This window comes from Sprattus sprattus (genome assembly GCF_963457725.1).
Source record: "Sprattus sprattus genome assembly, chromosome: 15".
Classification (NCBI taxonomy): Eukaryota; Metazoa; Chordata; class Actinopteri; order Clupeiformes; family Clupeidae; genus Sprattus; species Sprattus sprattus.
The window spans coordinates 23,603,573-23,627,593 of record NC_137913.1 but is presented as its reverse complement, the minus strand read 5'-3'; the positions used below and the strand labels follow the sequence as shown (position 1 = coordinate 23,627,593).

Sequence of the window (24,021 nt, the reverse complement as noted above, 5' to 3'; positions counted from 1 at the left end):
AACCAACGCTACATTTTTATCAACATGGATTATATTTTTAGTTTTAATATTCTTGCTTGCAAACACAAAAAGAGGTTTTTATTTTTACATTTTGTGAAATTGGTTTCTGGATTGCGCTCATTTCAGGGTGGTCACAGGAGCTACGTAACTTCCCGAAACATCATGGACTCCTGTAGCGATCCTGTGTTATTTGAGATAATTATATGTACTCATAAATAACAATAACGTGTTGTTTATGATTCTCACTTTGTCCCGTTGAGTGACTATGATGAACATTGCAAAACCAAGTTCACGACGATTTCATAGACATAGGAAGCGCCATTCTAGTTATCATAGAGGGTAATATTTTTCAAGACCCTGTGGTTACTCAATTCACTATTGATTCAACTGGGTATGAAAGAATACCAAGCAAACTTCATCGGATTTCATAAATTCTCCACAAAAAAAAAAAACACTTTAAAAATATGTTGAGTTTCTTAACGGCAAGACGGACTGGAGTCGACGACCCACTCCGACTGAGACGAGCTGAATCGACAAGGAGGTAATGATTTGTTTTAAAGCATCTGTGTTGCTTTTACAATTCTTCTACTGTTTCTTGGTCAGTGTTTTAATATCAGTGGCTGCACATCGGGTTTTAAAATTAGTCTGTGTATTATGAACATATCTACAAATAAGAAGTAGGCCTGTCACTAGAATTTAATTTACAATTTTACCTCTCAAGCCAATGTAGAAGCGTGTTGTGTTGCTTTTCTCTGAAGGGTTCTTAGTCTGGAGCTGAATCCTGATCGGGATGTGGATCGAATCCATGGAAATGGGGTCAATACAATAGACATTGAAGTCATTGATGGCAGATAGTAAGTGTTTAACTTTTACTGTGTAATGCAAAATGTATTCATAATCAGAATGTCCTTTAAGTCTTTGTTGTCAATACAGTCAGCATCGTACCTACCTTTCACCCCTAAATCTCGTTGACATGGGATATATTTTTCTGTATGGGGATGTCGTGTAGCTCGGGCTGGTTATTGGCACAGAGGCCCTATTTGTTTATATTCTGATTCACAAGCTAACGACTTGGTTTAATTCAATTCAATATCTAAAAGAATGAGATATGAAATACTAAAGGCCTATTGCTTGGCAGCTTTGCATATTTACAGATATTTAAAAAAGCTCTAAAGTAAGGTGACCAGACAACCTGCGTGGTACCTGTCTTGTCAATCATCGCTAAATTATGTTTCCATGAATAAATATGAATAAATATGTGTTCCCATAACCCTTATCCTATTGCTTTTAACCCCATTTTTAAAGTTCAAGCAAAGAGATGTGGGACAAAACAATGTTTTTTATAGTAGAATAAGACTTAGAATTTCAATTCAATTTCATTTCAAAAATTAAAACAGGACATCTGGTCACCCTACTCTAAATAGAACACACATTTGCAAATTGAGAGTCACTGGAAACAAATTGTGAAAACCATGAAAGACTAGGCCAAGGTGTGTACCAAATTATTTTACCCACAAATGGGTAAAAAGTTGATGGTACAAGTTGAACGAGAGAGCAACATCTAATATGGAGGTCTGGTAATAATTGAGACCACTGCGGCAGGTGGTCATAGTGTTTGTCGAGGTTTTTTTTTTTTTTCTCCTACCTTTATCTCACTATTTGTTGGTCAGCCATTTGCTAAGACTTTGCCAGTATGCATGAAACTTAGTATGGTTGTAGCCCCACCTGGCTGATACGGAGTAGAGAGTAGCTGTGTGTTTACCTTGGTGCTAGCATCCCCTGAAGTGGGGCAGCGTCAAAACACTTTTTGGGCAATAGTTTGAAGTAGTTTTGCCAAAAAGTATGACATTTTAATGGCAAGCTGGCTTCTAGGAGACACATTACCTTAGCTCATTGCGATTCATTTGTGAAGTAAAGCCACTCAGTGAATAACATTCAAAGACAACATTTGGCACTTCACTAGCCAGTATCTTGTGATGTAAAGATTCACAAAATGTCACAACATTTGACACCCTGCATGTGTTGTTTAGATAAGTGCAGAACTGCTATGGACTTAGTCATTGAGGCAGTTTGCAAATACTGCTTGGACCCAGATGAGTGCTGTTTCGGAATACATTTAGACTTATTATTGTAATAGTGCATACCTCTGTCCTGTTATAAATGTCGGAAATTGTAGCCTATATGTAGCATGTTTTTCTAACTTATTCTTGTCTTTATTAAATAAGCCATCCTTTTATATATACACACATATTTTTCCCAACTTTGTAAATAAATGCCAAGTACAGTTATACAATGAAGCTCATATTGTTTCTTATGTATACATGCACATTTCAAAAATGCTCATATTCGGCACAAGAATAAATCTGTTATGAAGTCACACCCATCCTCATATTAGCTAGGTAGGTCACAAAACCGCAGAACGTAACTCATAGGTATTACTTCACACCCTATCAGTGTACAGCCATCACATCCCAATCAATAGTTCCTAATCATTTTTTTACCTAGAATAAGATACGCAACAAACTTTTCAGTCCATTGTTTCCAGAAACGTAACAATTAAGGGTAACACACTTTTCTTGCAACCAGAACTATCTTGTTATTTCACTTAATTTGTGCTCTTTCTCTAAAGGTTTGCGGTGGTCATGTATCAAACTGCTATGCGGTGATAGATAAATGCAGCTATAAATAAATGCATGGTAGCCTAAAAGATCAATTCAGAAATTGTACAGATCGATATGGAATTAGACAAATTTTGAAACGATTCATTGTTAGAGCTATATTTGCGCACACCCCTACATGAAGTAATTTTTTGGTTTTGAATATGTCCTGAAATTGTTTGTCTCCTAGTATGTTGTCCGGAGGTGCAGATGGAGTTATAGTGGTCTATGACCTTGAGAATAAAAACAAGAAACCACAGTTCACCTGCAAAGCAGTGTGTACAGTTGGAAGGTAAGCACATTAAACAAAAGACATTTTTGGAGTATTCACTAGGTGGCAGCATTGTCTTACTCAATCCTAGTCAATACAGGGTCTGACAGTGTAGCACTGTGTTTGTCTTCTTTAGGTCCAGCCGCCATGTGCACAAGTTCAGTGTGGAAACCGTTCAGTGGTATCCACACGACACAGGCATGTTCATATCCAGCTCTTTTGACAAGACCATGAAAGTGTGGGACACAGAGACGTTGAAGGTCTGCCCATTTCCCGTACATTTCCCAATTCCATGTCTCCAACACTTTCTCTTCCAGATTCAACATGCCCACCTGAGCTCTGACTGGCTGTTGTTAATCTTCCTATCCAATGTGTATTTTCTGTTGAGGAACTAACAATGGACGCCATTCAAGCAATAGGTCAATATTGTATTTCACGCCAAGTGTAGACATAAACACACAGTGGAGTGAGTAAGGTAAGATAAGGATAGCAGTATCTATAGCTCAGTAGTTTTGTCCCGTAATCCCAGTGGCATAACAAACATGTAAAAACTGTTAATAAAATGAGTTTCCTTCTAACTCTGTTTACACACAGTGTGGTTGGATTTTCATTTTGGTTGCTAAGGTCACAGGTCCCAGCACAGCTATGTAACCACTTATAAAGTGACTGAATCTGAAGGTTTAAAAGACAGCTGGTTTTATGCATACTCTTGTTAGGTACTTAATAAGGTACTGCTGTCAGGAGCCATTGCATTTCCAAAATCTGTCTCTATGATAGTTGCTTCAGATTAAACAGGCTTTGTGGCTCATTACATTTAAAAATCCAATTATACCCTTACATGTTCTAATCTATTTTCTGTCGTAATGGACTTTGTAATAATTCACAATTATGTCCTTATAGTCCAGTGTAATCTATTTTATTTTCTCCTCATTTTAGCCTGCTGAAGTGTTCCATTTTGAAGGAAATGTCTACTGCCACCACATGTCCCCTGTAGCCAGGAAGCACACGCTCATTGCAGGTACATTCAGCATAGTTTCTTTCTTTATTTGTTTCTTCTTCATTTCTCCATGTCTGCTCGGGCTGGTTCCCAAATATGAATGCTTACTATCGACACACCCTGTCTGAGGCATTCAAAAACATTTTTCCCATTGCTGTTTTTGCTCACTGTCCCCATGTGTTTTTTTCATGGTGTGAGATGTTCTGGAGGTATTTTTAATCCACCCTGTGTAAACAGGCTAAGGACTTAGAGTTTTGCTTCAAGGCCTAATGGGTTGAGTGGTCACTTTCCACTGCTATTTCGCTCATTAGGGCTTACACAGACACAAACACACTAGAGCTCCTCTGACTATATAGCTTTAATATCCTCCTCATACCAGTTCATCTGGTTTTGCTGCTAGTGGGTGAAAGTTCAAACCCCCCACCAAATGGCACCTTTGTCATAAATGTGTCGTGGGATATGCTTGAAGGAAGAGGAGGTGTGCCAAAGACAAATCACGTTTGGAATTTCTCTCACAGATGCGATTCTGCCATTTGCCCCCGCCCCCACTACTTCCAGAGCAGGATGGACAGGTTATCGAGTCTGTTTCCCGATCCAGACCCAAAACATCTATCTGCTTTTACCCTTTTCAGATGTTGAGAGATGAATTTGAATATTTTTGGCTGACCTCATGTTAGGCAAAAGCTGTTGCAGGTAGAGTTAAAGTGGTTGTTTTTTGTTTGTTTATTTTGGATTTGTTAAACTGTTGAGTCTCTGGAAATGTAGAGAGAACCCTTGGATGTACTCTCTTGCTCTTTGTGTGATATCTTTAGGATCATGAGATAGCATTTACAAAAATACTTTGGTCATAAGTCATCTGAACGGTTTATTCAAACATTCTAGTTATTCAGATGTCTCAAGTTCAATTCACTTCTATGGAACAGATGCTGGTAAACACCACTATTTGACCAACTGCTGACTGTTCTAAGGCCTGTTTTTTATCGGTTACAGTCTAGAGGTGTGCCCGCCCTGTTTCTGTTCTTCGAGGAGAGTATGGAACTGTAGCCCTCCTAAAAAAACTACTGTTATATCTTGTAGCCCACTATAGTGCAGTTGCTCTTGAGGGGGCTAATATTTCCTTTATTAGTAGCTTTTTCATTTAGTAGTATCACTCACAGAGTTTATGTTTCCAAATAGCCAAAATGTCCAAAATATTTAGGAATAGATACGTAAGTCTAAACAAAGTGTAAATATAGCCATTGTATACAATAGGTAGATGGTACATTACAATACATCAGCTCCATCTGTACAATTATTTGCTTGTAAAACTGTTACATTTCTACTTACATGAAGTAATACTGTTCTTCACTTGGAACTCTGGCATTAATCTTAGTTACAATACACAGACTATTATTAAAAACTCCTCCTGAAATTATACAGTGCAGAGCCTGGGATTTAAGACTCTAAGCAGTTGAGCAGCTATCACCACTCAGGTCCAATGCTTTCCGTCCTTCCATTTGATTATTTATCCAGCTTGTAGTTATATAGAAGTTTATTATTTTACTTAGGCCTGGGCAAATAGTCACTTAATTAACAGAAGTAGTTATATGGTCATAGAAGAAATGTTTTGTAGAGTTAAGCGTAAGTCAGTTATAGTTTGGCAAAAATAAGAGACACATAAATATAGCTTTCCTGTAGTTCACGGAAGATCCGTTTTGTTATCTCCCAAACTAACAAACCACTGTGATGTGAATGCACTCAAATACACACACACACACACACACACACACACACACACACACACACACAGACTAGGAAATACACACACACACACAAAAACACACTCACACAAGTGTGCCACACACACACACATGTACATGAAGACTGCTCAATCAGTCCCTTTGTACTCTCTTTGTCCTCAGTTGGTACCAAAGAACCTAAAGTACAGCTGTGTGATTTGAAGTCGGGGTCATGCATCCATGTCCTTCAGGGTGAGTAATCTCAAAGAGACTGTGGTCACTAGTAAAGCCTTTAAAAAAAATCATCCAAATCCCATTAAGTAGGTTTAGAGGGAGCTGGTCACTCTCTCCCTGATCATGAATATTTTTTTTATGCTTGTAGCCATTCTGGCCAAATCATCTTCCATTTATGTGGAGTATAATGGAATTCCTAGTTCTCATGTTTAATGCTGCCACCTGTTGGAAAGAGAGGTGGGGTAAAAATAAATGTAATCATTATTCAGGCCTTAGAAAGAGGCCGCTCTGGCTGACACTACAGCACTACTCATGGTGTCTGTGCCCACTGCAGGTCACAGAGGGGAGGTTCTCTCAGTCAAATGGTCCCCGCGATACGAGCACATCTTAGCCACGGCCAGGTAAGCAGAGCCGTCTCTCTCTCTCCTGAGGATGCCTTGACAAGTCTGCACAGACAAACAACACATCTGCTACTCGCTCCGGGTTGAAGTGTTCGCAGAGCACGGGAGGGGGTTTATTTGTGCAGTAACCCAATGTGAAATTTGCTCATCTGGCTCCCAGCTAATTAAATCAGTTAATTAATCCAGTGGGACGCCAAAGCCGTCCAAATAGGCCCATTTAAGATAACAACAAAGCAGGGTGCCTCAACTATGATCATATCAGAGATCTAGAAACTTACATTTAATTGTAGAGGTTATTTCAGTAAAAACCATCCAAACTGTAGTCTTATACATTGCCATAGCAGACTGTCGCAGATCTGTGGTGCCTGTCCCAAAACCTGTGAAGCTAAACTAACCACATTAAAATACTAAATACACTAAGTAACACAATTTTGGAACAAAAGATATTTCAACAGCTTGTTATTTCTGACACTTCTACTCAAAGCTTCTCTGCCTTTAATAGTTTTTTCATTGTGGTCAGCAGTATTTTATTGCAGAGAGCCACTCCTCTCTGTCCAGAAGTAGAGAATTATGGGAATGGTAGTTAATGCTATATAATTTTGCCTTTAGTTCTGATAGCACGGTAAGAGTGTGGGATGTGCGCCGGGCCTCTGGGAGTCTTTTCACCCTCGACCAGCATAACGGGGACAAGTCCAAAGCCGCCACAGAAGCAGGTAGGTCCACCTATGCCTAGATCTTCCCACTCATGGTGTGTCTGTATACAGCTTAAAGTCTGAGTGACTGGAGTGACAGTGATCAAAATGTTATAAAGCATTATTTAAACAATTTTGAGCTATAAAATCAATTAAATGACTGCATTACATTAAATAACTATAACTATAAATCATCCTGAAACTTGCAAGGCAGATGTTGATATGTGTACAGCCATTTGGTATATACCCACGTCATGAAATGGGCAGCCTACCACACCCATCCCCCGCCTGTGAGTGTGAGTCTCATTTTTATTTGATGATTGAAACTCCTTATTCACAGGAGTTCACAACCCCCATCTCAGCACCTTGCCCCGTTTTTAGTATTTTTCAAAAGTATGCAGTGGGTGGAGTTAGCCTTAAAGCTGAGGGTGAACTTGCACTTTCTTCTTTTTTTTTTTTACATACTTTTTATTGGTGAACTTGCACTTTCATGTGCTATGGAAATGGCCTGTGGCCATGTTAATTTTGAGCGAATGTATCTCTTGAAATTGTTGTTAAACCAGGACAGCAGGTAGAACAGAGTGCTTATCACAGACTCACTTATCCCTCACCCACAACCGCACGCCAAACGCTGTGTGGATATTTACTGAGCACCCAGGTGATCACCTGTGCTCTCAGGTATCTGCCTGTCACCATGACAACAGAGGCAGTGAAGGGGGGAGGTGAGCAAACGCATAGCTGGTAGTGTGCGGCTAGGTGGTCGTAGAAAAAAAAAAGTCTGTCTGTGATGCTTTGGCTCTCTGTGTTTACAGTCAACACGGCCCACAACGGACGTGTGAACGGCCTGTGCTTCACAGCCGATGGCCTGTACTTGCTCACCACAGGGACTGATGACCGCATGAGGCTGTGGAACAGCGCCACAGGAGAGAACACCCTGGTAGGTGGATAGAGAAAGACAAAGTTCATGCAAGAAAGAAACAAAAAAGATAGAGGTGATAATACAACCTCAAGGGGTTTTCCGTGATCTTCCTCCAGATGCCCATGGGTTTTACCCTGTGAGGCAGAGGGTCACAGTAACCAAGCCCATTTTACTATAGCTCCTCTCCGGTACATTTTCAAGTCTCAGTAATCCTCTTATTTACCCCCTTGACCAAGGCAAGAGAAGGATGTTGATATAAGGAAACAAAAGTTGATGGTCTAGATAAAGTCCTGTCATTCAGACATCAAGCTGTGTGAGTTTCCTTCATAGTCACAGGACCATGGCTGTCCTGTTTGTGTTTGTCCTCCACAGGTGAACTACGGAAAGGTGGCCAACGCCAGCCGCACTTGTCTAAGGCTAACAGTGTCGCGTGGCTGCAGCCCAGAGTTTGTATTTGTGCCGTGCAGCAGTTCGGTGGCGGTCTACTCACTGCACACGGGTGAGCTGGTCACTATGCTGCGGGGTCACTATAACAACGTAGACTGCTGCCAGTTTCACCCCGACTATCAGGTAAGTTGGCCAGGCAACAACGTTTGCCCTGTGCACAAAACAAACTTCACACTTGAAAAGCTAGTGGTATTGAGCATGAAGCTTTGCCAGAGTTTGGATCATGCAAAGGTAATAATAGTGTCACACTAACATGGTATGTCAATCTTGTGTGATTTGTGTCTTTTTATTCTAAAGTTAAAGGGAAACTTCAGGATTTTCAAACCTGGGCCCTACTTTTATATCTTTTTGGGTCCACATTTTTACTAGTGCTTTACTATTACTTAATGATCGGTCCAGCATTAAATTAGAACGCTAAAACAGGCAACCGAAAAAGCGGTTATACAATAGAATTCTATGATGGCAAGCCAGCACGCTTGTTTTTGCCACTTATAAGCTAATACATTTCATTATAAGGGTCTGACAACATGTAAAGGATCCGTAAAGAGATACACCTGCACCTGTTTACCTCAATAACTGTAAAGAAACTGTAGAAAAGGAATGTACAGTCAGTGTTTTGTCTATTTTGATCTTCCGGTCTCTGATGTGGCACAGCACTCAGTGCCTTTAGTCGATTATCGAAGGGAGGCATTCTGCTTTGAGTCGACAACAGGCGAAACATGAATATAGTCTACCATGCTAGGTTTTAAATGGATGAGGTAATACGTTTTGTATCTGTTTATCTTCTGTCTGTATCATAAGGATCTCTCTAGGGCACGTAGGTAACATAATTGCAGATAAAGTGAAAACCCAAGGCTGCAAAACAGAAACGTGGGCCAGTCACCTCCCTTTCTATCAGTCAGTCGTCCGTTTTCTCATTTCTATGTAAGAATTGATAGCATTGTGTTGCATGTGTACTTAGCCCACAGATTGTGTCGGAAACAATTTGCATTGGTCCGTATACTTCAACATTCCTTTGTGGTTGCAGGAACTGTATAGCGGAGGCAAAGACTGCAACATCCTAGCCTGGGTTCCTGTGTTGAGGCATCCTGACATTGAAGATGAAGAGACTGCCACTGCCAAGGTAGGATGAAAAAGCCTTGGCACATTTCTCTGGCCGTGCTTTTCCAAAGACACAGAACATGTCCTGGCTATTAGCAGAGTCTGAGTGGGTTTACATCCGGACACTGGTGTCACTTAACAAAGAGCTCCTGTGCCACCATTCAGGCAGTCACAGTTCACACCAGTCCACACATATTTTTCTCCCGACTCATTACGAAAGAGTTGAGAAACATTCTGATCAGCTAACCAAACTGTCCTGTTTAACTAGTTTATGGTGTGGATCTATAGCTAGCTAAATAAGGAGCAAATATATGTATTTTTTAAAACAGTAAATATATGTCTGAGAATTAAATTTGGACATAATTGCACAGGCCTGCCTCCCTCTTTTCTCAGATTGATACAGTGTATGCTTAACAAGCCTAGATAGCTTTTATGACTTTTCTCATCTTATTGCAAAAATCTGTAAAGAATGTTTGGCTTTCATTAATTTCCTTGGTAAAATATTGTATTGTTTGATTACAGGGTGAGCAACAGTCTGCAGTGAATCCTGTTTTTGTAGATGCCTGGAGCAGCGATGAGGACTGAAAGATTCCAAAGACAGAAGAAGAAGAAAGTTGCGCAATGCAACTCCATGACTTTGAATGAATTTCTGTTTGCAAAACCTTCCGAGCTTCCTCTACAGCAACCATGTAATAACTGTCAGTCAGATAATGGAAAACAGAGCACTTTTAAGGTGTATTTTAACACCACTAGTGTCTTTGTTTGTGGATGTTAAACACATTTTTTTTTTTATCCCCGTACTGCTGGTATATGTTAAAGTCAGTCATGAACAGGGTTTATACTGCATGTTGGGAAATGTGATGAATGTATAGATAGAAAATGGTGTTGGTGTAAATCATGATAAATGAGCTACGATGAAACCATTTTAGAAAACCTTCCTTTGCATTTTATATGTCTATGCTATTAGTGGTGTAAACCTTAAAAAGTGCATTAAGTCTGATATATGTTTACTAATAATATCATGCCATACATTATTTTGTGAGTGAGTTGCCAGTTTGTTTGCACAGAGGAATATGTTGGCTTTGTGTCAACAAAATTTGATCATGATCAGTGTCAATCACAATGTGAATCAGATCATGCATTTTCCTTCTCTTAACAGTAAATTGTGTAGCTTCTGTGAATGCATATCGGGGACATGCATCACTCAGTCTTGAGCAGGATTCAGGATCAAGCATGACTGTCATTTTTTTCCCCTATAATAAACATGTTACTCTATTACTGCTGATTGTTGCGTACACATAAATAATGACATTTTGTTTATCTACAATCAAATACCTCAAACCACAAGCAATTATTAACAGTTTTAAGCGGTTTATTTTATGCAATTGACTATGATGCATGTTTAAACGGATCTTGGATATGGGCCTTAGGATTTGTATTGTCAAACCATTCCACTATGACCGCAATCACCCCGGTGTAGTGCCGCGTTCTGCACCCCCGCCATGGAATGCACCCCCACCAAATGGTATTAGGTTACACTGTGCAAACATATGAATGTTGTTGTTGTACCCCAGGCTAGATTTAGTCTAATTTGTAAAATAGCTTTTATCAAAACGGAAGTTCGAGGTATGCTACCATGTTAGCTAAACTTACTTTAACTACTTAAAGAGGACTGCAAACACAAATAATACTAAATACTACGAAATATTGTACATTCAATTCTGTTTTCAATACAGTCTACTTTGTCAACTTGCTTTTATTAATCAAAAACTGTAATATCCTCGCAACTTTATGAGAGGGGTGCATCATCTGTCTGGGGTGCAGGACACCTGTCTGGACAACCTAGTGTTGACCAATGAGGAATGATAGCGTAATTGATGATGAACGCCATGCATCAGGAAGTCTCCGCCTTGCTTCGCAGAGGGATGCTAGACAAGAAACCTTGAACACACCCCTTTCAAATTGCTTTCAACGTCAAACAGACCTCGGCGCGTGGAGAGACAACAGGAGCCGGAGGCTCGGACAGGTGTGTGATCAGTACTGAATTACGCCTTTAGTCAGGTTAAGTGGTTGGAAATACAGAAAGCAGGAACCTCGGAATGTTGTTGTAGTTACAGTTAACGTAGTCGCTGTTCGATATTTTCTTTGTTGTTCCAAGTCAGAACAGTTGAAATATAAGTTCAGTTCAGCTGGTTGCGTGTGGTCATGAATGTGTTAGCCTTTGAATAGAACGGATAAGACTTAATTTACAAACGGTTAGGTTTTTTTCGCTGAAGCATTGAGGAGACTCATTATGTAGCCCAATTTGAAGGTGTGTAGCGTTAGGGCCTTATCAATGACCAGTTGTTTAATATGTTTAATTGTTTAAAAAATATTCTGTGTTTCTCATTATGAAATGTATTCAACTCCTATAGTTTATGTTTAAACTGTTTTAGTTAAAGTTTTAAACTGCTCTATGTGAAATCCTTGCGATGTGACTGAATTCCATATTTTGCCATAGTGAAAATGCACGTTTCTACAAACACTCCATTAATGTCTGTTACGAAATGCGTAATGCGTGTTTGGGTTTGTATTTAACGATGCCTATTGAACCTGTTGCGCCTCTTGACCCGAACAAGGAAGTTCCATAGCATTGCGCAATTCTCTTTGCAATTAAGCGCACTATCCTATCCGCAGAAGGCAGGTCTTAATAATTAGCCTATAGTTGTTTGCATGTTTATTTTTCCCGTTGTGCTTTGTTGTGCATTTAGCCCTGGGTTACGATGTCTCTCTCCTGCATTGGGGAGCTTTTCATTGAACTTCATTCTCCCTCTGTATTGTTGGAACTCGAGCGTGGGAGTGGTCAGGATAGACGCACCTTTGAGACAGGTGTGTGTAATTACCACACAAGTTGTATCACTTGTTATAAGTAACCCTGGCATGTCAAGCCTGTGTTGAGCGCTGCATTTTCTATGTGATGGTTGAAAAATCTTGGCAAATTAAATGTTTTATTTTCTAGTAACCAAAGATATAAAATAATATGTTATGATCTAATCACATAGCTTAATACGCAATAGGTAGGCCTACAATATTGTCTTAAATTGTGTATTGTCTAAAATATTTTCTTAACCATAAATTGATTTAATGTCCAATGAGTATCTCTGAAGTCATATTTAGATAATTGGGGGAAGTTTGAAATAATCTCAGCTCTTCCAAAAACCTATTTTTTATTATTTAAAAAAAAAAACTATGTCTGTTTGCCATTACTTACTTACTTAGAATTCTAATGTTTTGCAGTCTATCCTAGTTTTTATGTTTTAGGTTTATCTGATGTCTATTTTTATGTGGATCACTGTGCATGTCATTTCTTTGTGCACATAATTTATTTGCTGTTAAGCACTTTGAGCTGCATTGTTTTGCATGAAAGGTGCTATTCAAATAAAGTTTATTAGTATTATTATTATTACTGAAGCTTTCTGAGATACAGTCAACCAGTTATCTTCATCAACCGTTATCGAAAAGATGGCCTTACAGTGTATCAGTGTTTAAATTAGAAGTCTTAGCTGTTGTGCCCTAAAATCAACAGTAATTCGAAAATGGGCCCAAGTTATGAGAGCGTCATTCTAACTCGACTTGCAGTCAGTCTATTCTAACTGTTGTGAGCTGCTTTGAAATGGCACGCTAAATGCTATGGATTTTGGTGACCAGCTTCATCATCTTACTTGGACATTCACTACTTTCAAATCCATGAGTGTAAGTCAGTACAGTAAGATGCATAAAGAAAATGACAGTACAGAACTTGTCCTTTTACAATCTTTGTTGTCTTTCTTTTCACTACCACTCTCAAGAATATTAGTGTGGCTGTGACCACGGCATGCTTAACATAAACTCACTGTGTGCTATTGTTCCTCAACACTTGAGCACTTGTTTCTCCCTGAGCTTGCTGGAGAGAATGTAGAATGGCAGGATTGCTGATGTTGCTCTCTGCCTCATCTCAATGGCGTCTTTCATGTGCGTAAATGAAGACTTCTTACATGGGCCGCATTGTTGTGATATAACCTTTAGGCTTAGTGGAATGAAGGAATGCACTGGAAGTATGAATGGGTAGTGTTTCTTTGAGAGTTTTTGGCGTAAATGTTATCCAAAGGAAATCTTTATTTGCTTTAGTTTTGCAAATTAAACCAAATCAGACACATTACACATTTGCTTATTGCCTTATCATAGACTGTGAGATGTGTCCTGCTATTTGTATTTGTCAGTCCAGTCAGCTTTTGCTAGAAGTCATGCATTCATTACCTCCTTTTTTCCAGACTTACATCCCTGGGCGAAATGGCATTCAACGAGTTCACTTCTAGAGCAGTGCATCTGTATGACGAGTTCCTCAAAAAAGGCGGTCAGTACCTCTTTCCTCTTATCACTCATCCTTCTTACTTGACTTTGAACTAACAGGATTTTCTCTACTCAGACTCCAGAGTGGATGGCTGGTTTCTCATGGACTCCCCGCTGCCGCAAACAGTCGTCCTCATTTCCTATATCGTCTTCGTCACGTCACTGGGGCCCAGGCTGATGGAGAACCGTAAGGCCTTTACCCTGCGGCCCATCCTCATCGTCTACAACTTCAGCTCCGTGGCACTGTCCCTTTACATGTGTTTCGAGGTAAGCAGACAAGACGTCTGTGCTCTCATAGTGGCCTGTGGAAAAGATGGGTTATTGGGCTTATAAAGTGTTTTCTTTGGGGCATATTTCCCTTTTCAGGTGTACTGTACTTGTCAAGCTACTAAAATGTGTATGACCTGATGATCACTACAATGGCCCACAGTCTAAGCTTTATGTTTATACAGTGGTTGTTTACAAATGCAAATATCTCTACTGATTTGCATGTTGGGAGAGGAAAACTTGCGTGGTGGTCACTACAAAAGTCTTAACCCCAGGGTAGCTTTGTTTTAAGCATCTGCAGAATCAACCATTGATACAATTGATTTGAGCCAATTATTTATTTTAACAATTTGTTTACACACACCTTTTTTGCAGTTTGTCATGGCCGGATGGGGCACAGGCTACAGCTTCCAATGTGACCTGGTGGACTATTCCCATTCTCCACAGGCTTTAAGGGTAAGATACACACCTAGAAATCAAGGTACAGAAATGGACCTAAAAAGGTACACGTGTATTGTCGCTCCAGCTGTACCCTACCAGGGTACGAGCACTGTACCTTTATCATAGGTATGTTTTTACTTTTGACTGTACCAAAAAAGAACATTTCTGCACCCCTAGTGACAAAAATTTACCTTTTATGTCCTGGTATCAACTTGGTACAGGTACAGCTTGTGCGACATGCCATTTTGGACTTTTATGAGACAAAAACATTTACAATTATTCACCTACATTTATTTAAAGAACTAACAATTAGTTTACATATTTTAACAAAAAAAAATTGTTTGCTTTTTATTTTCCAGTGACATCACTTCCCATAGTCCTTTTTATAAAATTGCTGTGTAAAAGTTCACATCATCTAATTTGGGGGTGGAGGACAACTTTAAATTCATCCAAACAATGACAATGAGTAGTACTTTTTGTGCTGCGACCTGACATCCACTGCTTGTGGATTTGTAGGCCCTCATCAGCCTGGCCTCATGATGACCATCCTTTTATCTGTTTCACGGTCATCACCACACATACGGCTTGTAGCTGTTTCAATTTCTAATCTTTCCACCAAAAACTGCAATACAAATGGCCATTTGGTGTGGGAGCCAATGACATTGTGTCATTTTTAAAAGATTTTACCCATTTTTTAATATTTTTTTTTTTACATCTTTAAAGACCAAGGTTGGACCAGGTAGGAAGGTCATGTATGAGTCATGATCTGGATGTTGAACTCAGGGGCAGAAGTGTCCTTTCCTGCTGATGGGCAGACATTATCATTTTCAGTGGAACCGTGGGTGTTCTATTTACACACACACCCTCCTATCCCTGATAGTCTACTAAACAAAACCTGTTTGTACACTTGGAGGCCATGTCTAGACCGTAGCTCTTAGGTTGTGGTTAGTTTGTGTGGTGGAAAATGAAAGTGTGAGTGTGACGGTGATCCTCTAAAACAAAGTTAGTGAATTATATCAAATCAACATTTTCTTAGCTTATAATGTCCATCTGTTAGTGCATGTATATTTTCTTTATTTTCTGCAAACATAATGAACATACCACACTATCACATTGTCACCGTAAGGACCATTTTTGTATCTTACAGGGTACATTTCTATCAACTGTACCTTTGGGTTCAGAAATGATCCCTCTATTTCTCTCTGTGTGTGTATAAGGAATGAGACGGGACCTGCTGAAGAGGATGTAATCTGGTTTCTGCACAGTATTCATACAGCCTTTTAACAAAATGCTGCAGGGGTGACCTCTGCATGACCTGTGCTTCTCTAGTGACCTTGCAATTCTGAGAAGCACACATGTAGGATGTTCTTTTCCTCTTTACTTGATTTCTCGTGGAGATAGAGACCAGCATGCAAAGTTTTGAGGCAGTTTGCATGTGAAAGGTAACATTGTGGATAGTATATAGAAGAGGATATGGGGAATTTTATTTGATTGTAATCTTTGAAGTTAATGTGCCTGGAAATGGCACCCTATTTATTGGCAGGTTAAAGCTCTGACTAAACATGGATTTTTTCCCCTGTTTATTCCCAGATGGTGCGAACCTGCTGGCTGTACTACTTCTCAAAGTTCTTTGAGCTGCTGGACACAGTATGTGTATCTGGAGTACTATTTTGTCTCTTGTTCTTGCCAGAAAGTCACCATTGTATTTTGTGATTTTTGCTGCAGAGCACAAAGTGACAAAGTGGCTAACGCTACATCTTTATTCCACAGATTTTCTTTATTTTGCGTAAAAAGAACAGCCAGCTCACCTTCCTCCATATTTATCATCATGCCATTATGCCTTTCACCTGGTGGTTTGGTGTGAAATTTGCTGGAGGTAAGGTTTTGCATATCTTGCCTCCTAAAGGACGCGGGTCCGTTTGACCTCAAATGATGGCATGCAAATGTCATGCTGCCCTGTTTTGTTGACTGCTCTAGGCGGACTTGGAACCTTCCACGCCCTTCTAAACTGCATCGTCCATGTCATCATGTACACCTACTATGGCCTGTCAGCCCTTGGGCCAGCATACCAAAAGTTCCTTTGGTGGAAGAAGCATCTTACTTTACTCCAGCTGGTGGGTTCATTATCATTTTTATATTTTGTGTCTTGGTGGAAGACAAATGCAACAAAATATAATAGAACAGAAAAAGATTGACAGTTCAGTTTGGCCTTTGTTTCGATGCAGAGGCCAGATTGAAAATAATAGCAGGGAAAAAACGTGATATAGTTTCAGGTAACTGATACGAACACAATGGAAGATAAACAAGCAGCCTGTTTAGACAGGGGACTCCTATTGCAGGCCAAATTGCATCATAGGTTCCTTGTGTAGTGTTTTGAAAAGTATTACTCAATTGTCTGTCCCCAGCAATTGGCCGTGCTTTTCCATTAAACCCTTTGAAGCCGAAGAAAAACATTACATATGTGATTAAGCTACAATAAAGGATGGATGTAAATCACTAGGAGTTCATGGTAACTGGTCCATCAGCATATTTGATTCCCTTTGCATGTTCCCAGATCCAGTTCGTTATGGTCACCTGCCACATTGGTCAGTATTTCTTCCTGAAGGACTGTGCCTACCAGTTCCCCATCTTCGTGTACATTATCGGCACCTACGGTGTGATGTTTCTGCTACTCTTCCTCAACTTCTGGTACCACGCCTACAGCAAGGGCAAGAGGCTCCCCAAGGTGCTGAGGGCCAAGGGGCCCGACCGCAATGGAAATGGGGTGCACCATGACAAAAACGAGTAGAGGCAGGAACACCATGGCATCTTCACACTGACAATCTTTTGAATCCCCCAAGGCTTTTGGTTGCACTGCACATTTAAGTGAAGAACTGAGGTTTATAAGTGTACATGCAATGCTGCTTGTAAATCTTGTAAAGGGACTTCTGCCATGATGGTAGCGTTCTACACCCCTTTCTTCTCCAACACATTTTTTATATGTAAGATATTTTAATGTTTTGTATATTTTGTTGTAAACTCTTTTTGTATATCCTAGCTGGCAGCGAGTTAAGCAATTTAGCATCTTAAACCCACTGACACAGAATGATGCTTTAAAAAAAAAGCTAATGTTTTAACGGTTCTACTGCTATTTAATTTCCTCTGTCTTTGGATCGACTCATACACACTCTTTGCTCAATGTAGAATCATCCCCACTGCTCTCTGAACTGAGTCACATAGGGGTGAGGCTAACTAGACCTTTTCTTGTCTATCAATATTCAAGAAAACCTTCATTTGACAAGGTTTCTGGTGTCTCCACAGATGTGGTGATGTGTCAAGAGTAAGGAGGGTCAACATTTTTAGCCTATTTTCACAGGAGCTAGTGCAGCTGTCCAGTCCAGCCAAGGCTCCAGTGTTGTACCAGTCGTGACCTTAAGGACCATAATGTCCTTGTCCTTAGTCCAGTCCCATGACATGTTTACTCGGTGCCTTATGCCAAGTTGAATGATTGGAGAGCGTGAGGTTTTTGTTTTCTTTATTTTGAGTAGTTTTCTCCACCTCACTGGATGGGTCCTTTTTCATTATAAATATATATATATACAGCCGCGGAAAAAATTAAGAGACCACTTCAAAATTATCAGTTTCTCTGGTTTTACTATTTATTGGTATGTGTTAAAGTAAAATGTACATTTTTGTTTTATTCTATAACCTACTGGCAACATTCCTACCAAATTTCAAATAAAAATATTGTCATTTAGATTATTTATTTGCAGAAAAATGACAATTGGTCAAAATAGCAAAAAAGATGCAGTGTCTTCAGATCTCGAATAATGCAAAGAAAACAAGCTCATATTCATTTTAAAACTACACAATACTAATGCTTACACTTAGGAAGAGTTCAGAAATCAATATTTGGTGGAATAACCTTGATTTAAAATCACAACTTTCATGTGTCTTGGCATGCTCTCCACCAGTCTTTCACATTGCCGTTGGGTGACTTTATGCTACTCCTGGCGCAAGAATTCAAGCAGCTCGGCTTCTTTTCATGGCTTGTGACCATCCATCTTCCTCTTGATCACATTTCAGAGGTTTTTTATGGGATTCAGGTCTCGAAATTGGGCTGGCCATGACAGGGTCCTGATCTGGTGGTACTCCATCCACACCTTTACTGGCCTGGCTGTGTGGCATGGAGCATTGCCCTGCTGGAAAAAACACTTCTCAGAGTTGGGGAACATTGTCAGAGCTAAAGGAAGCAAGTTTTTCTTCCGGGACAACGTTGTACTTTGCCTGGCTGAGGTTTGTAAAAGACCATAAGGGTTGAAAAAAGCGGACTGGAGGGTCTTCTAGTTCGTCTTCTCTGATGAGTCCAATTTTCAGCTTTGCCCAACACATGGTCGTCTGATGGTTAGACGGAGACCTGGAGAGGCCTACAAGCCAGAGAGTCTTGCACCTACTGTGAAATCGGACTCATCAGAGAAGACAAACTTAGAAGAACATCCAGTCCGCTTTTTCAATCCTTATGGTCTTTTACAAACCTTAGCCAGGCAAAGTACAACGTTGTCCCGGAAGAAAAACTTGCTTCCTTTTGCTCTGACAATGTTCCCCAACTCTGAGAAGTGTTTTTTCCAGCAGGGCAATGCTCCATGCCACACAGCCAGGCCAGTAAAGGTGTGGATGGAGTACCACCAGATCAGGACCCTGTCATGGCCAGCCCAATTTTCGAGACCTGAATCCCATAAAAAACCTCTGAAATGTGATCAAGAGGAAGATGGATAGTCACAAGCCATGAAAAGAAGCCGAGCTGCTTGAATTCTTGCGCCAGGAGTAGCATAAAGTCACCCAACGGCAATGTGAAAGACTGGTGGAGAGCATGCCAAGACACATGAAAGTTGTGATTTTAAATCAAGGTTATTCCACCAAATATTGATATCTGAACTCTTCCTAAGTGTAAGCATTAGTATTGTGTAGTTTAAAAATGAATATGAGCTTGTTTTCTTTGCATTATTCGAGATCTGAAGACACTGCATCATTTTTGCTATTTTGACCAATTGTCATTTTTCTGCAAATAAATGATCTAAATGACAATATTTTTATTTGAAATTTGGTAGGAATGTTGCCAGTAGGTTATAGAATAAAACTAAAATGTACATTTTACTTTAACACATACCAATAAATAGTAAAACCAGAGAAACTGATAATTTTGAAGTGGTCTCTTAATTTTTTCCGCGGCTGTATATATACACACATCCATATAAAATGAATTGAATGTCAAAACAAAAGTTTTATGTATATTTTTAAAGTCCAAATAAATGCTGTAATCACTGTTATATGTGTGAGTCTCTTTGAAAACAACATTCATCGTTGTGATGTAGGCAATGGAGGCTGTAAGAAAAAGGTGGTTTGTTGATGTAGCTGGGGAGGATCAAGTGGTTATGCAATGTCGACCTTCTCAGGTTTCACAGCTTCCAGTCTATTCTTCAAAACAATCATTTGTTTTAAAATGGTTGAGGTGAAACCACACCCAAATTTTCAATCAGTCAGTACGAGTACAACGTTTCCATGCTCCCTCCTCTGGACCAATGCAGCATAGCAGCTGTGGTTGGAGAAAGAAAAAAAACTGTTAATAGGTCTTGTCAGAACACTACGGCACTGATATGGTACTTCAATAACACTAGTGCTGTGGTGTTACCTTGAATTGGCATTTTCTATAGCCATCTGTGATCATACACTAAAGCTATTTTAGATATAACCCATGGATTTTCTCTTTTTGAGATGCCTTATAGAAAATGCATAATTCACATCAGATACCTCAGACAGGATGTGGCAGGGCTTACGTTTTATTTACCATATTTTGGTAATACCAATTACCGATTTTTGGTGAGAAGTGACCTTTTTAGAAGCAACATTTACTAGTGAGGGGGAAACCAGATTGTGTAAGTGTGTGACCGCTTGCACAACCTGAATTCAAAATGGAGCTCATTTATATTTGGGTAGGAAATTAAGTCTAGTAGTTTATAGTAGAATATAACCTGACTGAATCATTAATTCTTTCTGCACTGATAAATCAGCATTACATCAGAATATAAGACTCATTCTCATTTATTCATCAGCATTGGTTAGGAAAACACAAAGACATACGTATACAAACACACTCTGTACACAGATACAGTTCTGTGAAACTATTGGTCTTGTCTGGATGGATTAAGCAAATGGCATCCATTTATTTCACAGTATTAATTTGCATTGCCTCAGGTCACTGTTGATCTCAACCAAGCCATAAGTGGACAAGGGAGATCTTCTTAATATAGTTAATGTCCAAAGATTGAGTAAGGCTAAATATGTGAATATATTACATAAGCATTGTAACAACTTTAAGGAACATCCTTCCAAAATGTCCCGCTGTCTTTTTTGTTATACATTTCCCCACTTCCCTTCTCTCGCTTTCTCTCTCTCTCTCTCTTTCTGGGTGAATTCACCGGCATTTCCTGATGAACTTGCCCTCCTTCTAAAGTAATGTGTTGTGGCAGTGTTTTCCCTCTGAGTGTGTTTCACTCCGCCTCTGTGGGCTATTTGGTCTTGATAATATATAAAGTAGGTCATGGCACAAAATGTGTGAAAATTCAGTGGCAAAAGATTTAGCATCTGTTCATGAGAGAGGGACCAGTCATCTTCCTGCCATCTTTCATCTCTCTCTCTCTCTCTCTATCTCTCTCATGCTCATTCCTTTACTCTTTCATTTAAGACATCTTAACAGCTTTGACTAACTGTGCCACTTCGCTTAGCTTTGCTGTTGCATTCCTGACAGGTGCCTGTCTTGCTAGAATGACATCTGCATTCTAATATCCGCTTATATGTATTTTAATATTTTTTAGTGACGGTTACACCCTTAACTCCAGATTCTTTCTCTGTGTCCAATTGGTTTTCTTCTGCCATTTCATTGTTTGCAGTTACCAACAGAGCCTTTGTCTCTGAAAGAGACCCGTGCCAGATCACTGCTAGACTCCCAGTCTTCAATCAGGATAACTCACGTTTCATTATCCTTCTGCTTACTAAAAAGCGCCATCTTGATGCTCACCCTAACCCACTGTCAAGGGGCTTCATAGAATACTAGTTGGTTGAATGGGTGCCATGTAGTTTATTAATACTGATATTCGTATGTTGGCTTGGAATCATAGTTAGAGATGCTGGACTCGTAAGCAGATCCCACACAGATTGGACAAGGGGAGGGAGAAGTGTTATATGAGTATCAAGAACACTGCATTTTCAGTCTATTCTTTGAGAACATAATTGGTTCTTTGGAGGTGCCTGCATGGCAAGGCAAGCTGTTATTTGCCCTGCTGCATCAATACACTTTTTATAAAGTCATTGTGTGTGTGCGTGTGTGTGTGTGTGCGTGTGTGTGTGTGTGTGTGTGTGTGTGCGCGTGCGGGCATGCACGCACACATGTATGTTTGTATTTGTATGCTGTCCCCTCAAATTAAATTCAGTTCAGTGAAATTCAGTCAGTTCATACTGACTGACTATATATTGAGATTCACATCACTCTGCTTTAAATGATATATACAGTATGTATTATATATATACTAATAGGTAGCTGTGGTTTTTCAAACACACAGAAGATTGATAATGACATTTAATGAAGTTTAATGTGATTAGTACTGAATAGGGTCAGGGTCCTCTATTGGTTGTTGTAATAGGTATGTAAGGGCTGAATCGCCGCTAGGGCGCTCTCTTAGTGCAACACTCTGTCTGGATAGCTATACTGTTGTTATAGTGTTGTACATAAATAATACTCCGGTATTTCATAAGTTCTGCCGTGTGCCCTTCCAGTGTTCTGCTCAAACAGTTTAGAATGACACTAGTGTCACATACACCACAGTACCAGTCCATCGGAGGAGTTTAATCGCATGCCATCAAAAAACCACGTATAAAATTACATTCCTGCTATGATGTGCAGGATGATCAGGATGAAGCCCAACCCAAATTTCCCACACTGTGGGACTATAAAGTTCATCTTAATCTTAATCTTGACGTGCTTTCTGTTCCATTAGGTTTTCTTCTAAATCATCCTCACATAACCTTACAAGTGAATATCTGACGTTTAAAGCAGTTAGTTATAAAAAGAAGTCTGTGCATCCTCTCAGTTATATATTGCATGTCTGGGGGATCTAATTAGCCATTGCTCTGGAGCCTAGTTAACTGAGGCAGCTAAACGGAGCTCAATAGATTAGCACGACAAATACATCAATCTCTGGAAAATGCAGCATCTGAACCAATCAAGAAAGGCCGGCTGACACCATATTAGCCGTGTTCGCCACACCACAGAGCAAGGTCTGAGTAGTGACAGAGCTGGAATTCCCAAATTATCAGAGTATTACTTTTAAAGGTTAACCCATCATTCCTGATCCACTGCAGACAAACACCAAGCTGTTTATAATTTTAAATAATGGTTTCCAAGGGACGTGAGCCACAGGAGAAGTTGTTCAGACCAGACATCACACAGTTGGCCAGACATAACACCTAAACTAAAAGAGTAAAAGGGTTTTCTCTTGTTAATGATCATTTTCAATTACTGACCTTGACTTAGTGTTCAGTCATGTATTTAGTCTTATAACTTTTAAAGAGATTTTCCCAAATGGAAAAGTTAACAGGTCCAAGTCCCTGACCATTGATAACTCAGTTGCTGTAGAATAGTGAAGGTATTATAAGATGTATTGAGATTGATTAACTAATGCTCCATATGTAGTGAGAGAGGTATGTATCATACAGTATTCACTAAGACCACTGCTGACTACGCAGTATGCACAGACAGATGTGCGCAGGGTCCTTGACATCATACCAAGGACGTGGTGCACGGCAGGGTATATGCAAAAGACAGGAAGAAAGCAGTCATCCAATGAGGAGGACAATCAACTCTCTCAGACTTCAGTCCAAATACATCTGCTTCAAACAAATCATCCATCAGATGGAAGTGGTTTAATGGAATGCTGAATGATGCATTGCATTACAACTCAAGCGTGAGTAACATCTGAAAAAGAACAGAGCATAACTATGCCATGGTAACATGAATACTTGCTCTGCAGTAATTTTTTTGGTTTTAAAACATTATGCTTTTCATACTTCTTTCCAGTCTGTAGCCAATGACGGTTGGTGTAGCACTGCAATGAAGCCCTTAATCTCTATTTCTATTGGCTACAGACTGGAAAGAAGTATGAAAAGCATAATGTTTTAAAACCAAAAAAATGACTGCAGAGCAAGTATTCATGTTACCATGGCATAGTTATGCTCTGTTCTTTTTCAGATGTTACTCACGCTTGAGTTGTAATGCAATGCATTGCAATGCTAATAAAAGCTCACAGGCCACAGTGTAATTCTTCTCAAATTAAACGTTCTTCCATGGACATCGCTGCATCTGTCATGATTCATTTCGTGCTTTGAGGCACCTGTGCATTCCATATCATTTGTTTATTTCAGAAATAAGGCTCACCGGTGAGTCAGAGGCAAAGCATTACACATGACTGCCATGTGA

At 39.7% G+C, this 24,021-nt stretch overlaps 2 protein-coding genes across 2 annotated transcripts; both read left to right on the top strand.

The window, feature by feature from the left end:
* Window positions 1-167: 167 nt before the first annotated feature.
* On the top strand, window positions 168-10,683 carry ercc8 (excision repair cross-complementation group 8). The gene is made up of 12 exons (XM_080852039.1): window positions 168-541; window positions 759-854; window positions 2,848-2,949; window positions 3,065-3,188; window positions 3,865-3,946; window positions 5,827-5,895; window positions 6,212-6,278; window positions 6,888-6,991; window positions 7,783-7,907; window positions 8,262-8,459; window positions 9,364-9,459; window positions 9,960-10,683. The coding sequence occupies exons 1-12, from the start codon at window positions 465-467 to the stop codon at window positions 10,020-10,022; spliced, it is 1,203 nt and encodes a 400-aa protein (XP_080708165.1). The 5' UTR covers window positions 168-464; the 3' UTR covers window positions 10,023-10,683.
* Window positions 10,684-13,729: 3,046 nt separating this feature from the next.
* Window positions 13,730-17,301, top strand: elovl7a (ELOVL fatty acid elongase 7a; the record flags this gene model as incomplete). Its single annotated transcript, XM_080852648.1, has 7 exons — window positions 13,730-13,809; window positions 13,882-14,072; window positions 14,448-14,528; window positions 16,104-16,160; window positions 16,284-16,389; window positions 16,491-16,627; window positions 17,068-17,301. The coding sequence occupies exons 1-7, from the start codon at window positions 13,746-13,748 to the stop codon at window positions 17,299-17,301; spliced, it is 870 nt and encodes a 289-aa protein (XP_080708774.1). The 5' UTR covers window positions 13,730-13,745.
* Between the last annotated feature and the right edge of the window lie 6,720 nt (window positions 17,302-24,021).